We start from the raw sequence: 20,197 nt of genomic DNA on the forward strand, positions 1-20,197 counted from the left end.
GTTTAAAGTTATGTAGGGGCATGTGCAATGTGTGTAATGTACCTTGTCTGCATAATTACATGCAACAATGCCCAGTTGCTCAAAATGCAAGATTGGCATTTTGTGATCTATTTCAACATAAAATGTGCCCTTGCTTCAGTTATGGATGAGAGGTCACATCTTATGCTTAAACACAAAAAACATACTTGCTCCATACACCAGCCACTTACGTTATAATTGTTCGGGTTGTTCCATGTGCTTGCTCCAAATGCTTGCATGGGGTGGTACTTAATTACTCCACATTTAATAAATGAGTACTTTCGGGAATTTTGCTTAACCCAAAATTTACCTAAACTATGCAGGATTACACCCATGTAGTAAAAATGTCACCTGGGCCTAAAGTTAGTTCAACGAAAGAAGTGGAAAGGTCTTACCTGACTGCTCATTTTCTGTACATTTCAGGGTGGTGTCAATTCCATCTAGCCCTTTCAAACTAGGGCTAGTCCATAGTATCTAACACATTCAATTCAACATTATTAAAGTTGAACTCTAAGGAATGCCCATGACATGTTCCTTTAGCATGCAGCATTGCCTTGCTATAATATTCGCTCACTTTTTTACACAATTAATGCCATCTCCTTTTAATATCAGTTACAAAAGGTTTGGTAGTGGATATAGCATTTTTTCCTTTGCAGTTCAGTCTCCCAGATACCCTTTTCAATGTGCAGAGATGTATGATGGGACTGTGCATCAAATAAAACATCATACTTTGCCAGGACTGAGTCAATAAGCCATTCCAAACATTGTTCCAAAAATGTTTTACTTTTTTGTGCTTACATTTGCGCTGGCCATGTTTACTGGTGGATTACCTTAATAACTGATCTGCAAACGAATCCTCTGAATACAAAACCTTTGCTGCACTAGGCCTTTCCTGCAGCAGTTCTTAGAAGGAATTATTCCCAATAAAGTTCAAAGGCTGGATTATCAGTCCGCCCACAGAATGTACACAGCAGTGAAACATGTTGCTTTTACTTCCAGAAAATCCTATTCCACAACTCTTTTGACACATCTGCGTCTATTTCTGATGATTATTAGGCAACCACTAATTTATCGAAAGAACAACAACTCCCCACACAGGACTTAGTTACAACCTTTAAAATATGTCCATAAATGACATTACACTGCAGATGCTAAACTGTTAAACTAGAATTTGAGATAAATAATTGCACTACACATTCAACAAAATTAGCACTTATGCCGGTGTCCAAGATGGCGGAGCGCTAGGACGTGTCCACTAGCGCTCCGCCACCCCGATCCAGCACAGTGCTCCGTGGCCCGTGGGGGGGGAAGCCTGGAGGCTCCCCCGTACTTTGAGGTGCCCCCGGGTGTTTGCTCCGCTCGGCGGCGGCCGGGACCAGGTTGTGCCGCCCCCGCGAGGGGAGCTGGCCTCGGCCCCGTAGTTAGGGCGGGGCCGTGGAGTGCCGCGGGAGGCGGCTTGGGCCGCAGGACGGGCCTCTACCCGGCGGCTCCTACAAGCCTGGCGCCGAGAGTCTGAGGGCCTGGGGGTTTACCCTGGGCCCCACAATAGTTGCATTGGCCTGCGTGGAACCGGCGCCTAGCGATCTTAGCGCCTGGAGGAGAAGGAGCTCCTTCGTGTTCGGCCGACCGGGGGGGACAAGCAAGACCTCCTCACCTTGGTGCCTTGGAGTCGGCTGTTTGAAGTGCGGGCCCCTAGCAGAAGGTAGGGGCCCAGGGGACCGGCCTCACCCCATTATTTGATCTCTTGAGGACCGTGGCCCCGTGACTCTGTGGAAGGGGTGCCAAGAGCGGACTGTCGCGGAGGGTTGCCGCTGGGGGTTGGACCTGGGTGCGGTCCCACCAGGGGGGGGGCCCATGCTGACCGGCCCCGGACAGAAACCCTGGATTTCCTGAGGCAGTGAACCGGCGTGGAGTGGCCAGGCCGGCGTACAATGGCGGCATCAAAGTCTAAGCGCGAGCGCTCGGTGAGGGGCATGCTGGCAGGGACGCGCCTGACATCTGGCATGGCAGCGGAGGATCCACCTGAAACGAGGGCCCTGGAGAGTCGCGGGGAGTCAGAGCCAGAGGAGACCTCTCCCGTTACGAAGGGTTTCCTGACCTCCTTGTTTGAGTCTCTTCGGGGAGACATCCTAGAGCTGCGTAGGGACATCTCACAGGAGGTGAATGAGTTGCGAGGGGAGGTTTCCTCCCTGGGGGATCGTGTATCGCAGCTAGAGGATAATAAGATCCCGCGCGGCGAAGAGGTTGCGGGCCTGCAGCAGGAGGTGGTCCGACTCCAAGAGCAGCAGGACCTCCTCCAGATGGCGGTTGAGGACTTGGAAAACCGCTCAAGGCGACAAAATATTCGCATTAGAGGGGCTCCGGTCGTTGTTGAAAAAGAGGACATCGGGGGCTACGTGGTGGACCTGTTTGGCTCTTTGCTTGGCCCAGACGAGACACGGGAGGTAGTCCTGGACCGGGTACATCGAGTTGGGCGCGCTGGAGGCCCTGGAGACCGCCCCCCTGACATTTTAGCCTGTCTCCACAACTTTGTCCTTAAAGAAAAGATTCTACAGCGGGCCCGCAGCCTCCAAAGTGCACACTTTCGAGGGCATGAACTCCAGCTATTTCATGATCTGTCGGTGCGGACCTTGCAGAGGCGGAGAGAATTTAGACCCATCACGGATCATTTGAGAGCGCACAATGTGTCATACTCCTGGGGCCATCCGTTCCGACTGGTTTTCCGCTGGGAGGAGCAGATCCGGCAGGTGAAAACCGTTTTGGAGGCTAGCCGCGTCCTGGGTCTGGAGAACACTGGCCGTGAGTCGAGTGAGGGAGCGGCTCTGCCGGCGCGGGGCTCCCCTCGTTGGCAGAGAAAGGAGAAGAAAAGGAAGAACGCCCGACGGCCTCGGAGTTGAGGTCGGAGAGAGAGGCCGCTTTGAACAACGTGGCCGCCAGAACCTTGACCTAGTTTGGACTCCCGGGGGCAACCGGGATTGCTACTGGCCGCATTGCTAACAATATGCTGTTCGTTGAAGAGGGTCGGGGCGGCGGCGGCGGCTGTGGACCTGATCACTCGATCTGGTTGGATATACTGCCCCGTTGGAAACTGCACCTCGCGTTTGCTGACAATCGAGGACTTCTGTGTTCTATGCACCTGTTGTGCTTATTATTTGTTTGTTGTTGGGTTTCCCTACGATGCTGGCTTTTTGCGGATATACTCTTAGGCCTGATTGCTCTAGGTGGTCTAGATGTTAATGTAGGGGGTAGTCCCCTGCTGTGCCTCTGCCTTCTCTGCTGGCTCCCCTCAGTATAGTCTATGATCATTAAATGTTTAAGTTTAAATGTGAGAGGGCTCAATAACCCTACTAAGAGGCTGGCCATCTTGTCGGCTCTAGAGAGAACGGGGAGTCATATATGTCTCTTGCAGGAAACGCACCTTGTCTTTAAAGATACCTACCATATGCGCTCTGAGTGGTTTCCCAGGCAGTTCTGGTCCTCGTTACCATCAAAGAATGCAGGGGTGGCGATACTTTTGTCACGTACATTTCCGGGGATAGTGTTATCAAAATTGCATGAGATCCCAGGGAGGCTTTTGGCCATGAGATTTAGACTGGGTTTTTTTTCTTCACAATTGGCTTTCCTTTATGCACCTAATTCCCAACAAGAACTCTTCCTGAGACAGTCTTTGACTCATCTGCTCCAATCTCCTGATGGTGCTGTTTTGCTGGGGGGCGATTTTAATTTGGTGATGGACGGGGTCTTGGATCGCTCAGGTCAGCGGTACGGGCAGACGGGGGTCTCTGTCGGAGGCAGGGCAGTAATGGCTGAGCGAGTGTGGCCTAGTGGATGTCTGGAGGAGTGTGCACCCCTCGCTCGGGGACTACTCCTTTTACTCATCAGCAACCAAAACATACGCTAGGTTGGACCTCTTTCTAGCATCCCAGGAGCTTCTCTCTAGGGTTAGAGACGCAGTGATTGAGCTGCGGGCCCTCTCAGATCATGCCCCAATTACAGTTGAGATCCACATGGACATGGAGAAGGTTGGTACATCGGGATGGCGATTTAGGGATTCGATGCTTCAGAACGCTGCGACGGTTGAAGCGATTCGAGGGGCAATAACAGACTACCTTAGTTTTAATGACGATGGGACAGTAAGCATTGCAACACTGTGGGAGGCACTGAAGGCTGTGGTGAGGGGTGAAGTGATGTCCCTTTCTTCTAGGGATAATAAGGCAAGGAGTAGACTTAGGGGGGACCTAGAACAGCGAGTAAGGGTGTTAGAGCGCTCACATAAACACACCGGTGCTTCTAGAGTTTGGCGAGAGCTTGAGAAGGTGCGAAAGCAGCTGAGTAGATTGGATTTGGGATAGGGCAGAGTACGCGGTGGCCCGCCTCAAACATAAGTACTATGTAGGAAGCAATAAGCGCTGGAAGTTGCTGGCACATAGGTTGAGAGCGCAGCGAGCAGCATCAATGATAAAAATGGTGCGCTTCCCGTCTGGAACAGAAGCACACACGAGTGACCAAGTAGCGCAGGCTTTTGCGGAATTCTATCGAAATCTATACAGGGCTGAAGAGCCCGGTACCTTAATTCCAGAATCCTTCTTAGAGGACATAGCAATCACTCCCTTGTCTGTGAGAGAGGCAACCGCATTAGATTTACCTATAAGGGCTGAAGAGGTTATTTCAGCGATTGCTCGGCTGCAGACCGGGAAGTCACCTGGTCCTGATGGATTCTCAGCACTTTTTTTAGAAATCCTTCTGTGTGGAACTTGTTCCTGCTTTGGTGCAACTTTTTAACTCTTTTCGTCAAACGGGCGCTCTTATGCCTTGTATGTTAGACGTGACCATCGTGGTTATCCCGAAGCCGGGGAAAGATCCTGAGGAATGTGCCTCGTATAGGCCGATCTCCCTTCTGAATATTGATGCTAAATTATTCACTGGCATTTTGGCACATCGTCTCAACTACAATATGCCGGGGCTTGTGGATCCTGGCCAGGCGGGATTTATACCGCATAGGCAGTGTAGCGATAATACCAAGCGATTGCTTCACCTCCTGGATAAAACCGAACGCTCTCGTAGGGCGGCGCTTTTTCTATCTATCGACGCTGAAAAGGCATTCAACAGGGTTTACTGGCCATACCTGTTCAAGGTGCTTGAGCGCTTCGTACTGGGATAGGGCTTTATGGCATGGATTCGCTGCATTTATCAAGCGCCTCGGGCGGCGGTTCGGGATAATGGGACACTTTCCTTGCCGTTTGCCATCCAAAGAGGCACCAGACAAGGGTGTCCGCTTTCGCCCCTCCTTTTTTCGCTCTACGTGGAGCCTTTGGCGCAGAGGCTCCGGGATAACCCTCAGATTAGGAGATTAGGGGCGTGAAGTTTGGGGGAGATGAACATCTCATATCACTTTACACGGACGATGTCATCCTTACTCTGGCGGAGCCTATGACTTCACTACCGGCGCTAATGGGTGTCCTAGAGGAATTTGGGCGGGTCTCGGGGTTTCAAATGAATATGCTTAAATCGGAGGCAATGGACAAGTTTATTAGTGCGGAACATGAATGGGACCTGAAGGCCCGATTCCGCTTCACATGGTCCTCCACGGGCTCCCATATTTGGGGATCGAGCTGGGATCCACAGTCGCCCGCACACTGACGGTGATCTATGCGAAACTGGCTCAGGAGGTGTATCGAGACTTAGAGGCGTGGGGGAAACTTAAATTGTCTTGGTTGGGTAGGGTTGCGGCAGTGAAGATGACCATTTTACCACGTATATTATATCTGTTTCAGGCGCTCCCGTTGGAGGCTCCACCACGGACGATAGCGGCCCTCCAAACAGCAGTTCCAAGATTTATATGGGAAGGGAAGACTGCGCGGTTATCGCAGCAGATCCTGTATCGCCCCAAGAGAGAGAGGGGACTGGCGGTCCCCTGTCTCCTTCGATACTTCCAAGCAGCTCAGCTGCGTTTCCTTTTGGAATGGAGCCGACAGTCTTCCGAGAAGCATTAGTGTTTTATGGACCAAGCAGTGGCGGGCTCTCACATATGGAAGGAACCCTGGCTTAGGCGTCGGCACAGGGATTGTGTATTTCTCCGGTCACGGGGGTTACGATGAGAGTGTGGGATCGGGTGGCCAACGGGGTGAGTTTGACGACATTCCCGTCTCCAATGACTCCTCTGAGCGCGAATCCTGATTTTGGCCCGGGCCTACAGTCTGAAGCATTGTGTCGGTGGTATGAGGGGGGCTGCAAGAGGGTGGGGTATTTATTAGATGAGCAGGGGGTCATCCCTTTTGACCGGATGATGGAGCTATATGGCCTAACCGAAGCTGACAGGATGATGTACTATCAAATAAGACACTGGGCCCTGCTTCCAGCCAACAGGTTATTAATAGATAGACCGTTAACACCGTTTGAAAAATGGATTCTAACGAAAAAGGATGATAAGCGCGTGGTTTCCGAGCTCTATGTCCTTCTACGGGGGAAGGTCCGCCCGACCAAGACTAAGGGGCAACTGAGATGGGAGAAGGAACTTGAGAGAGAGTTATCGGAAGACGAGTGGGAGAGTGTTTTTTTATAGGGTGCACCACACAGCTTACCATTCAGCAGGTACAGAGACAGCCTATAAGGTAGCCTCCTCCTGGTATTACACCCCAAGTAGGATTCACGCCTGGGATCATAATAAATATAGTCTCTGCTGAAGGGGTTGTGGGGTGGAGGCTCACTTGTGTATTTGCTATGGCATTGTCCCAAACTTCACCGGTATTGGAAGGACATATTGGATACGGTGGACAGGGCTTTTGACACTCAGATCCCTAGGTTTCCTGCCTACGTCTTGCTGGGCCTTCCCAATTCTCTCACCTTTCCCCTGAGATCATTGAAGGGTCGACAGATGGCTTTAGCCTTGAATGCAGCAGTACAGTTGTTGCTATCCCACTGGGGGACAGAGCGGATCCCGACAACAGTCTCGTGGCTGTATTAAGCTCTGGTTTATCCTCGCCATGGAAAAGCTCAGCCTGACCTCTCAGCAGCGAAGTGGGGACTTTAAGGATCTTTGGCAACCATTTTTGTGTATTCTGTCCGAGGAGTTCTCAGAGCTGACATGCCCAGTTTATTTGAGGGTTCTGAACTTGAATTGATTGCAAGGGACTGTACCTGTAAGGAGATATGTTTATAGAATTAGATCCATATGGTATTAGAGCCTGGGAGGGTCTGCTCATTGAATAGCTAGCCAGAAGTGGGGAAACGTAGTTGCATTAGATTAACCTTATTTTTTTATTGTTTCGCATTAAGTAAGCTATTAATGAGCCTTTTGACAATATTGTGTTGTATTGCATATGTGAGGTTTGAAATTGAAAACTAATAAACAGATTTGATCCACAAAATTAGCACTTATGATTCTTATTATATTGCTTATTATCTCACTGCAAAGCTTAAATGGCTTATGACTTGGATTTTACCCAGGGCACCCTTAAAGATCAGCTACCTGATCTGCTATGCACACAGTCCATTTATTCAGGTGTACATATTTGGTGATCCTCCTTGTGCACTTTTATAGCTCCTGCTTCTTTGGACAGTCCATTATTGTTGGAGACGTCCCCTCCGGAGAACAGCTAGGGGGAGAGAGCGCCATCAAAACAAAATCAGCAAATGCCTCGCCCACATATGTCGGGTAGTTGCACTGCTCGAGTTCTTAACTCACATTTCCATAATTGTGCGAGTCTTATGAATTTCCGGTTGATCAGTTCTTGACGCATGTGGGTCTGAAGTGTGTGGGGAGTGACATGCTGGGGAGCATTGGGCACCAAAGCCAGAGCTGACACAGTGTTGTAGACATTAACATGGCGCTCTAAACACCACTATGTTGGATATATGTTTCTGGCTCTTAGACAAGGCCTAGAACAATCCTTGACTGCCCTGAGTGTTAGATGGAGCCAAGATCTCCAAACAGACCTAACTCATACTGGAATGCAATTATCTCTTTCTCCCAAAACGGCAGTTGTTTTTCCAATTGCCAAACCCTTTAGTTGCCACTGTAAGTCCCTAGTAAATGATACCCCTGGCACCTAGGGCAGGGGGCAGTAAAGAAGGCCCATGAGGGCTGAAGCAGAGACTGTGCCACCCTCCAGGACCCTCTCACCAACTGCACACAATGCTGCCATTGCAGACTGCGTGTCTTGGTGCAGAGATCATATGAAAACATGACATGGCCCACATCGTGTGCCATGTCCCCTAACACTGCATGCAATATATGTAAGTCACCCCTCCGGAAGGCCCTACAGCCTAAGGCAGGCTGCGTTTTATAACATGTGTGGGCACAGCTGTATGAGCAGCTATGCCCGTTATGTCTTTGTCGATTCTCAGACACAGCAAGTGACCAGTGAAGCCATTTTAAGTACATGTGCTGGACACTGGTCATTATGAGTCATGACTTCACTGAAGACAGGGATGTTTGGTATCTGACATCTTGTATTAATAAACCCTTGCTGAATCCAGCAATGGATTTATTAATACATGCACACAGAGGACACCTTAGAGGTTCCCCTGAAAACCTACCAACCCGAGCGTGGTCACTGACTGGTGCAAACCAGTGCAGCCACCTTAGACAGTGTTCTGGTCCCCTGAGGTGAGAGCCAACGCTCTCGAGGGCTCAGAATAAAGTCCTACTCTGGTCAGAGGTGATAACCCTTCTTCCAGGCAGGATAGACATTCCAGGGTGAGGAGCCTCAAAGGCAAAAGAAATGGTCATAAGAAGGGTGTAGTCACCCTAAACGTGAGTAGCCCATTGCCTACCACCTATCACTCCTGTAACACCCCTAAATTCAGTATTGAGGTGGCACCCCTGAATCCTAGAACTCATATTCCTGACAGCCTACATAGAGCCGGACACTACAGAGTCGCACCAGCAGAGAAGACTTCAGACACCAACTGACTTGGCCTCAGCCCTACCAGCCTGTCTGCAGCCCTCGAAGATCTTGCACCAGAAGACTACCCGTCCCGCAGCCCAGCGACCTCCAAATCCTTGGGAAGACTGCCTCCTTTGATAAAAACCAAGATCTCCCAAGAACCGTGGATCTGTTCAGGAAACAACCAACTGTCTCCAGACTGTCTCCAGACCCTCCTCTGCACCAGACGCCCAAGGCCCGAGTTCAAGTGGCCCACTGGTCCAGTGAAGGTTTCCCAGCGATTCCGAGTCCACTGTGGGCTGACCCCTGCCGTACTCTGCTTGCAGCCTCAATCTGAAGACTCTCCTGACCACGACCTGCCGACAAGCTGTTTCCCACACCAAAAGACACCCCCTGCACCCAGTGCCTGCCTCAAAGCCTGCAGCCTCAATCCGAAGACTCTCCGTGAAATTTACCTGCCTGGTTAGCTGTTTACGATGCCAAAAGACACCCCTGCACCCAGAGCCCCAGGGCCTTGGAGAGCAGGACTGTTGGTGTCCCTTTGTCCCCTAGCATCAGAATGTACCTGGGCAGCTGTGGAATTCTTTTATCCAGCCACCTTGGCAGAGTCTGCAGCCTTTTTCCAAAACTGTTCTCCTGAATTGACTTACATTGGGCGCCCAACGCTGTGTTGGCACTCTGCATTCTGCCGTCCCGTGCCGCTGAGTTTGTAAGTTTTGTGCTGCCTTGTGGCTCCCTCGGTGCTTACCTCAACCCCAGGAGACTAACCTCTGTCACTGCTTTACTCACCTGTGAGTAGCGCATTTTCATTCACCCACAGTCTCTATTGGTTAACATTGGGAACCCGACTCTGAATTTGACCTTTGCACCCGGTCGCCCCTGTGCCTCTGTAGGTGCATTCTTGGTACTGATTTGAATTGTGCCTTGTGTTGACCTAAAACCTCGAAGACTGGAGGGTTAACATTGAAGACTCTGAAAATTGCACTTGGTCGATTTTTTTTAAATGAAATTTATTTTTTCTATTAAAAACTGCTTACCTTGTAAGGAAGTTCTTTGGTTCAAAGCATGTATAAAAGCAAATGATATTTTTCTAATTTGGTCTCAGATTTATTCTTTGAGTGTGTGTCTCATTTATTGCCTCTGTCAGTACAACAAATGCTTAATACAACTCCTTGAATCCTAACTGCTCGCCCACACTACCACAAATAGATCATTATACCTATCTATTTCTGCCTCTGCAAACCTTTGGGGATCCACTGGACTCTCTGCACGGTGTACTGGTTTTTTTAGTGCACCATACAGAAAGCCAGCTTCCTACAGTAGGTGCATGGCATAAATTCTTGCTTTTTGGTTGCTTACCCTCCTGTCATGCTGTTTTGTATTGTGTCTGTGTTTTGTGGTAGCCTGGTGCAGTCAGTTCCCCTGCATGCGGCATGACCAGTACCCAGTCATAAGATTATTTGTAGCTATTGTCATACATGTTCTGCACAGTAAACACCCTATAAAGAGCAATTAAAATAAGCATCTTCTGCTTTAGCCAGGAGTGAACCCATAGCTGAAATATGCCACTAAGCGGCATGGGCTTCTCTGCATATATTCGCCAAGCATTAATGATTGGATTTGAAATTGAGCAGGTGTTACGTTTTCACTCATTCCATGCTTCAGGACTTTCTGGTGAACCTATTTCTCCTGACTGACTGTATTGGAGGGAGGTACTGCTTTGGTATGCATTCATAAGGTGAGGAATCTTCAGGTAGAAGTATCTGTCATAAAAGTAAGTTACTTACTTACTGTAAATATTTTTCTGGTGGATATTCTTTCTACCTACAGATTCCTCACCTCTCCTGTCCACCTTTCTGTACTTAGGAATGGTTGTAGTCATCTAAATAATAAGTTTCCAATGTGGAAATGTTACACAGCATGTTCACTGGCCGAATTCAGCTGACTTTTTTCTTCCTGTTAGGATTTAGAAGAAATGGATGAGAATCTTGCTTCAGGGCAGAGTGGTTTTTAATAGCTCCACTGATGTCATTGCTGGTCAGTAGAAAATGCAGACACAGAGCCGATGCCACATACTGATTCAGAAAAGCTAGTGTTAAAATGTCCAGATCCAGTCGGGCGCCTGGGGTTATACACAAGATGAGAACCTACATGTAGGTATCCACCAAAAAGATAATTTCTGAGGGTAAGTAACTTACTTTTCTAGATTTACCCTGCAGCTTGGAACAACACATGAACTTTAGCCAACATCTCTGTACGGCCACAAATCCCTGATTTACTATGATGAGTAACATAATTTCTCTGGCTGTACTAAGTAGCCTGATATTAGTTAATTACTATTTACTGTTGTTGATTTTTCAAGGAATGGTCAGAAATGTCTTTATCATCTGTCTTGTTTGTAAATCCAAATATTCTGTTTGGCATTATTGATATTCAAACATTTGACATGTGATATAAGAAGCAATTTTGTTTACCTTAATCTGTTTTTTTTCAGCAGGAGCAACACTCAGTTTGTTTGGTTCTTCTAAAAATGGATTTGGCTTCAAACAGAGTGATCTTGATATTTGTATGAGGCTTGATGGTCATGAAACAGCGGAGGTAACTCTAACCTTAGTTTTTTTTCTATTTTACTTCTCCAAGTTTGCAAAAATGTAAAAGATGCTCTTCATGGTGGCAAACATACATACATACATTCCTTACCTGTATACATATTTTTTTCAAAATAGAAATGTGACCTCTGCTCTGACCTTCAACCAGTCGTTGCTCTTACTAACCAGGCCACTACCATTAAAACATTGTCTTCTTAGATTAGCAGTATGGGAAACCATCACTTGGTGTTATGCTTTTTTTGGGTGGGAGTGAACATATGATTCTCGACCTTCAACTTTTGTGTGTGTTTGCAATATTGCATTTCATATTGAGGAAGGGCTATGAGGAGAATAATAACGTGGGTGCTCTCTCAGTTAAACTAATGTACATAAAAAACAGTGTTCAGTGAGTGTTCACTTCTGTGTGTCTAGGCCCTAAATCAGCTAATGAAGGAAAATCTTTCTACCAAACTGGGGAAAATAATTTTAAATGTTACTACCTTGTGTAAGTTTTTGAAAGTACGTGCTGCCTTAGCTAGTGCTATGTAAAGATGATAGACCTCACAGAAGCAGCTAGTTGGTTCACTGATTTATCTTTTACTATATCCTAGCCTGGATTCTCATCATTGATACATGTCCTGGGAAGACCACATTTACTTGACATTTGCCACTTAGGAATCTCTTGCTTGGTGTCAAAACCTCAAAATTTACTCCTGGGAGTTCATTTTCAAAAGAAACTGCTGATCCAGACCGTTGTCACGAATGCTTCCCTATCAGGATCGGGGAACAAGCACAAATGAATTATTTTACGATGTCGGGTCTATGGTCAGAAAAGATGACTTATCACATAAATCTTTTAGAACTGAAGGCAGTACATCTAGCACTCAAAGCCGTCTCACCATCCTTCTTCTCCAACAAAGTAATGATTTAAACAGACAATACCCTAGCGAGGTATTACATCAGCAAGCCAGTTGAATAAGATCAAGACACTTGTTTGTGCAAGCTCAAACAATGTTGCATTGGGTACTAGCGAGAAGACTGTCACTCGTAGCATTTCATATCCCAGGAATAGAAAGTGTTGAGGCATATATTTTGTTGTTATCACAAAGAGAATTACGACTGGGCGCTCATCAATGAGATGAGATGATATCTTCATAGAATGGGGTACTCCAGCATTGGACTAATTCGCCACGGCACAAAACACAAAATGCAGAGACTTCACATCCAAGGCACCAGAACCAAAGTCAGTGGGCAGTTCCCATTTGATCAGTTGGTCGACTCCATTTGTCTACGCTATTCCACAGATACCATTAATATCCATAGTGATTAAAAAATTATGATAAACAAACTTAAAAATAATTCTGATAGCACCAGACTGAACGAGGCAATGATGGTATCTGGACCTTCTTAACTTTGCTTGAGACCCCACAAATGACTACAGCTCAGAGCAGATCTTCTGTCCAGACTTCAAGGCCAAGTACAAAATCCGACCCTTCAGTCCTTGAATTTGGCAGCAGGGCTTCTGAAATCAGACAGTATGTCACTTGAAGTTCCCACCTATATGTATTATTATTCTTAAGGAGTTCAAAAGCCCTTCCACAAGATCATGCTTCGCTTTTAAATGGAAAAGATTTTGCCTTTGGTGCCAGGACAAAGGTCATGATGCAATTATTGGTGAAAAAATGTAATCCTCCCATATTTACTTAGCTGTAAGGAAATGGTACATTGTACTTGATAATCCCCAAACTTTTGGAATGATGCAGCTGGTTTTATGACTGAGAGTGCATTGAGGCCTGCTAACCAGCCCTCAATGCTCTGACCCCTATAAGTGTATTTCGATTTGGCCTATACCGAATTGGAAGTTAACTTACTTATAAGTCAATAGTATATGGTACCATGGGTTACCCAGGGCCTGTAAGTTTAGCTTCCCTCATGGGCTGCAGCACCTATTGTGCCGCTCTGAGTATGACCAAGTAAAACATGTCTCCCAGCAAAAGATATTAGAAAAACACATCCCCTATTTGGTAACAAGAGTCACATAAGACAAGGTATAACTACGTCAAAACAATTGTAAAATGGATAGTTAAATGTACTTCTTTATGCTATCAACTTGCTGAATGGTCTCTCCCAGGTAAACCAAGGGCTTATTCAACAGTAGGTAAAGCAGCAACTATAGCCTGGCTTAGACATGTACCCATTTCGGAAATCTGCAAGGCTGCTACTTGGAAGTTAGTACACATATTTAGTAGACACTATCACAAAAGCAGAAATGTTGGTCAAGAAAAATTAGAAACCTCTTTAAGTAAGACTTTCCCTTCTTTCTTTACTGTAGATTGCTCTTCAACATATTTATATCATTGCTATTCCATAACAACTAACAGCAAGCAAGGGATTACCTTTAGCTCGTTCCTCTATTCAGCAGTTATGACTAGCAGTGATCATCCTGATTATGCTATCTTCAATCTTGCAGGGATTTTATAGTGCCCTACTATATCATTTAATGACAAAACGTTGTCAGGTCAGCCAAGTAGTAACACTAGTGATTGAGGAGTTTCAAGGCTTTTGGGGGGTTAACTTCAGATATCTATGTTCACTGCTACTGTAACAACTTTTTCTGCAGATCAGGAAATTCAGAATATTGTCCCAAGACAGTGGATTGGAATATAAGTTGGCACATTCCTAAATACATGTACAAGTTTAGGAAGAACTGTAATTTTAATAAGATTATTTTCCACAGCATCCTTTCCTGATAATGTGTTCCATCGTTTTGTCAAGTGTGAAATTTCTTAATCAGCTGCTCATATTTTCTCACTAGTCTTTGTTGCAAGTTTGAGTAATACTTAGTTCAGTTATACCCCAGTACTATTCCAAAATCCTACACTAATTTCTTTACTTTCTTCATTGCTTTTTCTGCAAAATGCTGATCTTTCATTGCTGACACTTCTATTGAAAGTTCTATTTCCATTATGTTCTTAATGGTTTGTATAAAAGTTTCAATATAGAAAGTGAAACGCCCATGGGAAAGAGAGTCACTCTTGATGATTTCCTTAACTAATAGATTGTCTCCGAAAGGAACCTATTTTGACAAACACAGAGCTTTCTGGTATTCCTTAAAACCTCACATATATTTTGGGGTAGCTGTTCATAGACCCTTTAGTTCCTAAATAAATTTTCAGCTGACCTGAATAAATGTGTTTTGTCTCTCCTATTAAATGGTGCCTGAATGTATTCCTTCCATCAAAGTAATGTCCATAATTGACATTTCCCTGTAGTTGTGCAATGTGGTTTCTGTACTCGGAGATGACCCCATGTTCTGGTGTTTCATGCTTCTTTCATGACCTTGCTAATCCAGGACACGGATTTTTTTTACAAAAATGTTACTATCTGTATTTATTTTAAATATTTTTTTATTGAGTTTGAAAACACTGCTCATTATTAATATACCACTGCCAGTGTAAAATGTGTTTATCGAAAAACCAATCTCAGCAAAAGGCCTGTTCTCCAATGTGTAGCAGGATATACTTCTACATATGTTCTTGGTTTCCCGCGTACAAAGCCCATATACTATTTCAGATATTCTCATGATCATAGCATTGTCACCAGAACCCATCAACCAGTGGGCTAGAATTAGGATGTGAAGAAGAACAGAATGACATTCAACCACATACTTTGTAAGATAGGCAAAGAGGAGGTGATCGGTTTCGATTTACATTTACAGAAATGAAAAAAAGTTATGTTCTGCATAATGACCTCTCTGACTCTGGGATTGTTGCAGCCCTATTACAGAATTTGTCATAAGTTGTATGATGGCAATAATAAGTAGTTGTAACAAAAAGATAATCAGGAAGTGTTTCTTGAACCTACTCTAAAGTGGTTTATTAACCCCTTCGCTGCCAGGCCTTTTCCCCCTCCTGTGCCAGGCCTTTTTTTGCCTATTTGGGGCAGTTCGCGCTTAGGCCCTCATAACTTTTTGTCCACATAAGCTAACCAAGCCAAATTTGCGTCCTTTTTTTCCAACATCCTAGGGATTCTAGAGGTACCCAGACTTTGTGGGTTCCCTTGAAGGAGGCCAAGAAATTGGCCAAAATACAGTGAAAATTTCGTTTTTTTAAAAAAAAATTGAAAAAGTGGCTGCAGAAGAAGGCTTGTGGATTTCCCCCTGAAAATGGCATCAACAAAGGGTTTGCAGTGCTAAACTCAGCAGCTTCCTAGCTTTCAGGAACAGGCAGACTTGAATCAGAAAACCCAATTTTTCAACACAATTTTGGCATTTTACTGGGGCATACCCCATTTTTGCATTTTTTTGTGCTTTCAGCCTCCTTTCAGTCAGTGACAGGAATGGGCATGAAACCAATGCTGGATCCCAGAAACCTAACCATTTCTGAAAAGTAGACAAAATTCTGAATTCAGCAAGGGGTAATTTGTGTAGATCCTACAAGGGTTTCCTACAGAAAATAACAGCTGAAAAAGAAAAATATTGAAATTGAGGTGAAAAAACCATCAATTTTTCTCTACGTTTTACTCTGTAATTTTTCCCTGCAATGTCAGATTATGGAAAGCAATATACCGTTACGTCTGCTGGACTCCTCTGGTTGCGGGGATATATAGGGCTTGTAGGTTCATCAAGAACCCGAGGAACCCAGAGCCAATAAATGAGCTGCACCCTGCAGTGCGTTTTCATTCTATACCGGGTATACAGCAATTAATTTGCTGAAATATAAAGAGTAAAAAATTGCTATCAAGAAAACATTTGCATTTCCAAAACGGGCACAAGATAAGGTGCTGAGGAGCAGTGGTTATTTGCACATCTCTGAATTCCGGGGTGACCATACTAGCATGTGAATTATAGGGAATTTCTCAAATAGATGTCTTTTTTACACACTCTCCTATATTTGGAAGGAAAAAATGTAGAGAAAGACAAGGGGCAATAGCACTTGTTTTGCTAATCTATATTCCCCCAAGTCTCCCGATAAAAATGATACCTCACTTGTGTGGGTAGGCCTAGCGCCCGCGACAGGAAACGCCCCAAAACACAACGTGGACACATCCCATTTTTTTGAAAGAAAACAGAGGTGTTTTTTGCGAAGTGCCTACCTGTAGATTTTGGCCTCTAGCTCAGCCGGCACCCAGGGAAACCTACCAAACCTGTGCATTTCTGAAAACTAGAGACCTAGGGGAATCCAAGATGTGGTGACTTGCGGGGCTCGGACCAGGTTCTGTTACCCAGAATCCTTTGCAAACCTCAAAATTTGGCTAAAAAAACACATGTTCCTCACATTTCTGTGGCAGAAAGTTCTGGAATCTGAGAGGAGCCACAAATTTCCTTCCACCCAGCGTTCCCCCAACTCTCCCGATAAAAATGATACCTCACTTGCGTGGGTAGGCCTAGCGCCCGCGACAGGAAACACCCCAAAGCGCAACGTGGACACATCCAAAATTTTGGAAGAAAACAGAGGTGTTTTTTGCGAAGTGCCTACCTGTAGATTTTGGCCTCTAGCTCAGCCGGCACCCAGGGAAACCTACCAAACCTGTGCATTTCTGAAAACTAGAGACCTAGGGGAATCCAAGATGGGGTGACGTGCGGGGCTCGGACCAGGTTCTGTTACCCAGAATCCTTTGCAAACCTCAAAATTTGGCTAAAAAAACACATGTTCCTCACATTTCTGTGGCAGAAAGTTCTGGAATCTGAGAGGAGCCACAAATTTCCTTCCACCCAGCGTTCCCCCAACTCTCCCGATAAAAATGATACCTCACTTGCGTGGGTAGGCCTAGCGCCCGCGACAGGAAACACCCCAAAGCGCAACGTGGACACATCCAAAATTTTGGAAGAAAACAGAGGTGTTTTTTGCGAAGTGCCTACCTGTAGATTTTGGCCTCTAGCTCAGCCGGCACCCAGGGAAACCTACCAAACCTGTGCATTTCTGAAAACTAGAGACCTAGGGGAATCCAAGGAGGGGTGACTTGCGGGGCTCGGACCAGGTTCTGTTACCCAGAATCCTTTGCAAACCTCAAAATTGGGCTAAAAAAAACACATGTTCCTCACATTTCTGTGGCAGAAAGTTCTGGAATCTGATAGGAGCCACAAATTTCCTTCCACCCAGCGTTCCCCCAAGTCTCCCGATAAAAATGATACCTCACTTGTGTGGGTGGGCCAGGTGCCTGCAACAGAATAAGGCCCAAAACCTGAAGGGATAGAAGGGATAGCACAGCAAGTTTATAAGGGCATATTCCTTTATACATCTTTAGACGGACTCTGCTTTGGGGACCCACATAAGTGAGGTGTCATTTTACTTGGGAGACTGAGGGGAAAACTGGGGAGTAGGAATTTTGTGCTGGAGCGGTGATCCTACTAAGAAAAATCAGGAAAATATGCTTTTTTATGCAAATTTTGAGGTTTACAGAGGAGTCTGGGTAAGAAAATGTTGGGGGAGCCACGCAAGCCACACCTCCCTAGACTCCTTGGGGTGCCTAGTTTTAAAAAGTTTCTGGGTTTTGTAGGTTTCCCTACATGACGGCCGTACCCAGGACCAAAAACATAGGTGGGCCCTCCCCCCCCAAACACAGGTATTTTTGGAATATATCACTTTGATGTGTGCACATACGTCCGTGATGTGCCAAACACTAAAATTGTGAAAAGAAACACACTTAGGTTATGTGAAGAAGACCCCTCACCCACCAACCAAGTTGGTGGCATGCTTCATCATCGGGGTCCCACCCGAGGCACCTAGCGTGTCTCAAGTGTGCTGCGACGCCTGATTACAGCGGAGCAGGTTTTGTCATTTGTACTACACATACTGGTTGGATTTGGCACGAGGGTGAGTGATGGTTCAGTAGATCAAATTTTATTAACAAGAGATTTCACAAAAGTGAAATGCACTGGTAATAACTGAAAGGCCAAAAAACTAAACCAATGACTCACAGCTCGTGAGCTGTAAAGCCACGACAAGGCACCAACCGCTTTACAGTCCATTCACACACCTTTCATACATGACATGCACTAGACCATTCACGCCGCCAGCCACGGGCCCAGCACATTACAAGACTCGCATCCACAGACAGCGCCAGTCAAGGGCCCATCACTTTCATACGCCCACATGCCTGATACAGCAATCACACCAGCTGATGAGTGTGTGGACTGGCGTTTGGCCGGCACTGCCAGCCAAGCGCCACCCCACACACACCACCAGCCAAGCGCCACCCCACACACACCGCCAGCCAAGCGCCACCCCACACACACCGCCAGCCAAGCGCCACCCCACACACACCGCCAGCCCAGCGCCACCCCACACACACCGCCAGCCAAGCGCCACCCCACACACACCGCCAGCCAAGCGCCACCCCACCCACGCCGCCAGCCAAGCGCCACTCTACACATGCCATCCCCTTTTTTTTGTTTTTAAACAACAAAGAAACCACTGATCATAAATTAGTACAAAACTACAAACACAAAAGCTTTAACTGAATACATGACTAATGCCAACCGTGAAACCGAACATATAAAAATATAAAACACCAGTTTACGCTCACGGAATTTCCCAATAATTCTTCTGTGTGTGGTAGCTCCTGAAACAGCCACCCACACACAGCCCAGGCTTTGAAGGACAATCAGGGCAGTACATCCTAGTCTCCTTCCTGATACCTCTTCGAGCACAGACTCTACATCTCTTAGCAGGAAAGTTTTTTTTGGCCGTGGGAGGAATGTGCTCAGCAAAGTGACGATCTTTCAATTTAGCCACATCCTCCACCACTGCTTCTCTAGGAACTCTTGCCTGTTCCAGCACAACAAGGCTAGCTATGATAGACTCCTGAAATTTCACAAATGTCATCCTTGACTCTGGAGAACTATCCTTAAACACAACAAAAGCATTAAAAGTTGCCAAGTGGAACAAGTGAAGCGCTAATTTCTTATACCACACATAAGACTTACGAGCAGCAGTGTAAGGTTCTAACCTCTGATCTACTCTATCAACACCACCCATGTGCTTATTATAGTCTAAGATGCACACAGGTTTGCGCACTTCGGCAACCTGACCCCAAACAGCCACAGGTGAAGTACTCTCATCATGGATGGTGCTTAGCATGTATACATCCCTCTTGTCTACAAATTTCAGAGCTAGCAGCTCATCATTCCGCAAGGCACTGCACTGTCCCTTCTCAAGTTTTTTACAGACAAGCTCTTTTGGATAGCCTTTCCGATTAGAGCGGATTGTGCCACAAGCAACAGTGTCCACTCTGAACAACTCCTTGAACAACCGAACTCCAGTGTAGAAGTTATCTACATATAAATGGTGACCTTTGTTAAACAGTCGTCTACCAAGTTCCCACACAATTTTCTCACTAACTCCAAAAGTGGGAGGACAACCAGGGGGGTCAATATTGGAATCCCTACCAGTGTAGACCCGGAAATTATAAACATATCCTGTACTACTTTCTGACAGCATATACAATTTAATTCCATACCGTGCCCTCTTGCTAGGAATGTACTGCCTAAAAACCAAACGACCCTTGAACAGGACCAAAGACTCATCTACAGATATTTCTTTCCCTGGAACATAGATCTCTGAAAACCGATCTACCAAATGATCAAGGACAGGTCTAATCTTAAAAAGACGGTCAGAATCAGGATGATCTCGTGGCAAGGCTAAAGCATTATCTACAAAATGCAACATCCGAAGAAGAAGCTCATACCGGTTACGACTCATG

General features: G+C 46.0%; 1 protein-coding gene across 2 annotated transcripts in view; it reads left to right on the forward strand.

Annotated features, from left to right (window-relative positions):
• The window catches only part of TUT7 (terminal uridylyl transferase 7), a 1,097,449-nt gene that overhangs the window by 496,878 nt on the left and 580,374 nt on the right, over nucleotides 1–20,197 (forward strand). Inside the window, exon 15 of one of the 2 annotated variants that reach the window (XM_069228237.1) lies at nucleotides 11,401–11,504. In XM_069228237.1, the coding sequence (XP_069084338.1) occupies nucleotides 11,401–11,504 (104 nt within the window). The remainder of the gene's footprint in view (nucleotides 1–11,400; nucleotides 11,505–20,197) is intronic. The other variant, XM_069228248.1, reaches the window with a different exon arrangement.

Source organism: Pleurodeles waltl, chromosome 1_1 (genome assembly GCF_031143425.1).
Source record: "Pleurodeles waltl isolate 20211129_DDA chromosome 1_1, aPleWal1.hap1.20221129, whole genome shotgun sequence".
NCBI lineage: Eukaryota > Metazoa > Chordata > Amphibia > Caudata > Salamandridae > Pleurodeles > Pleurodeles waltl.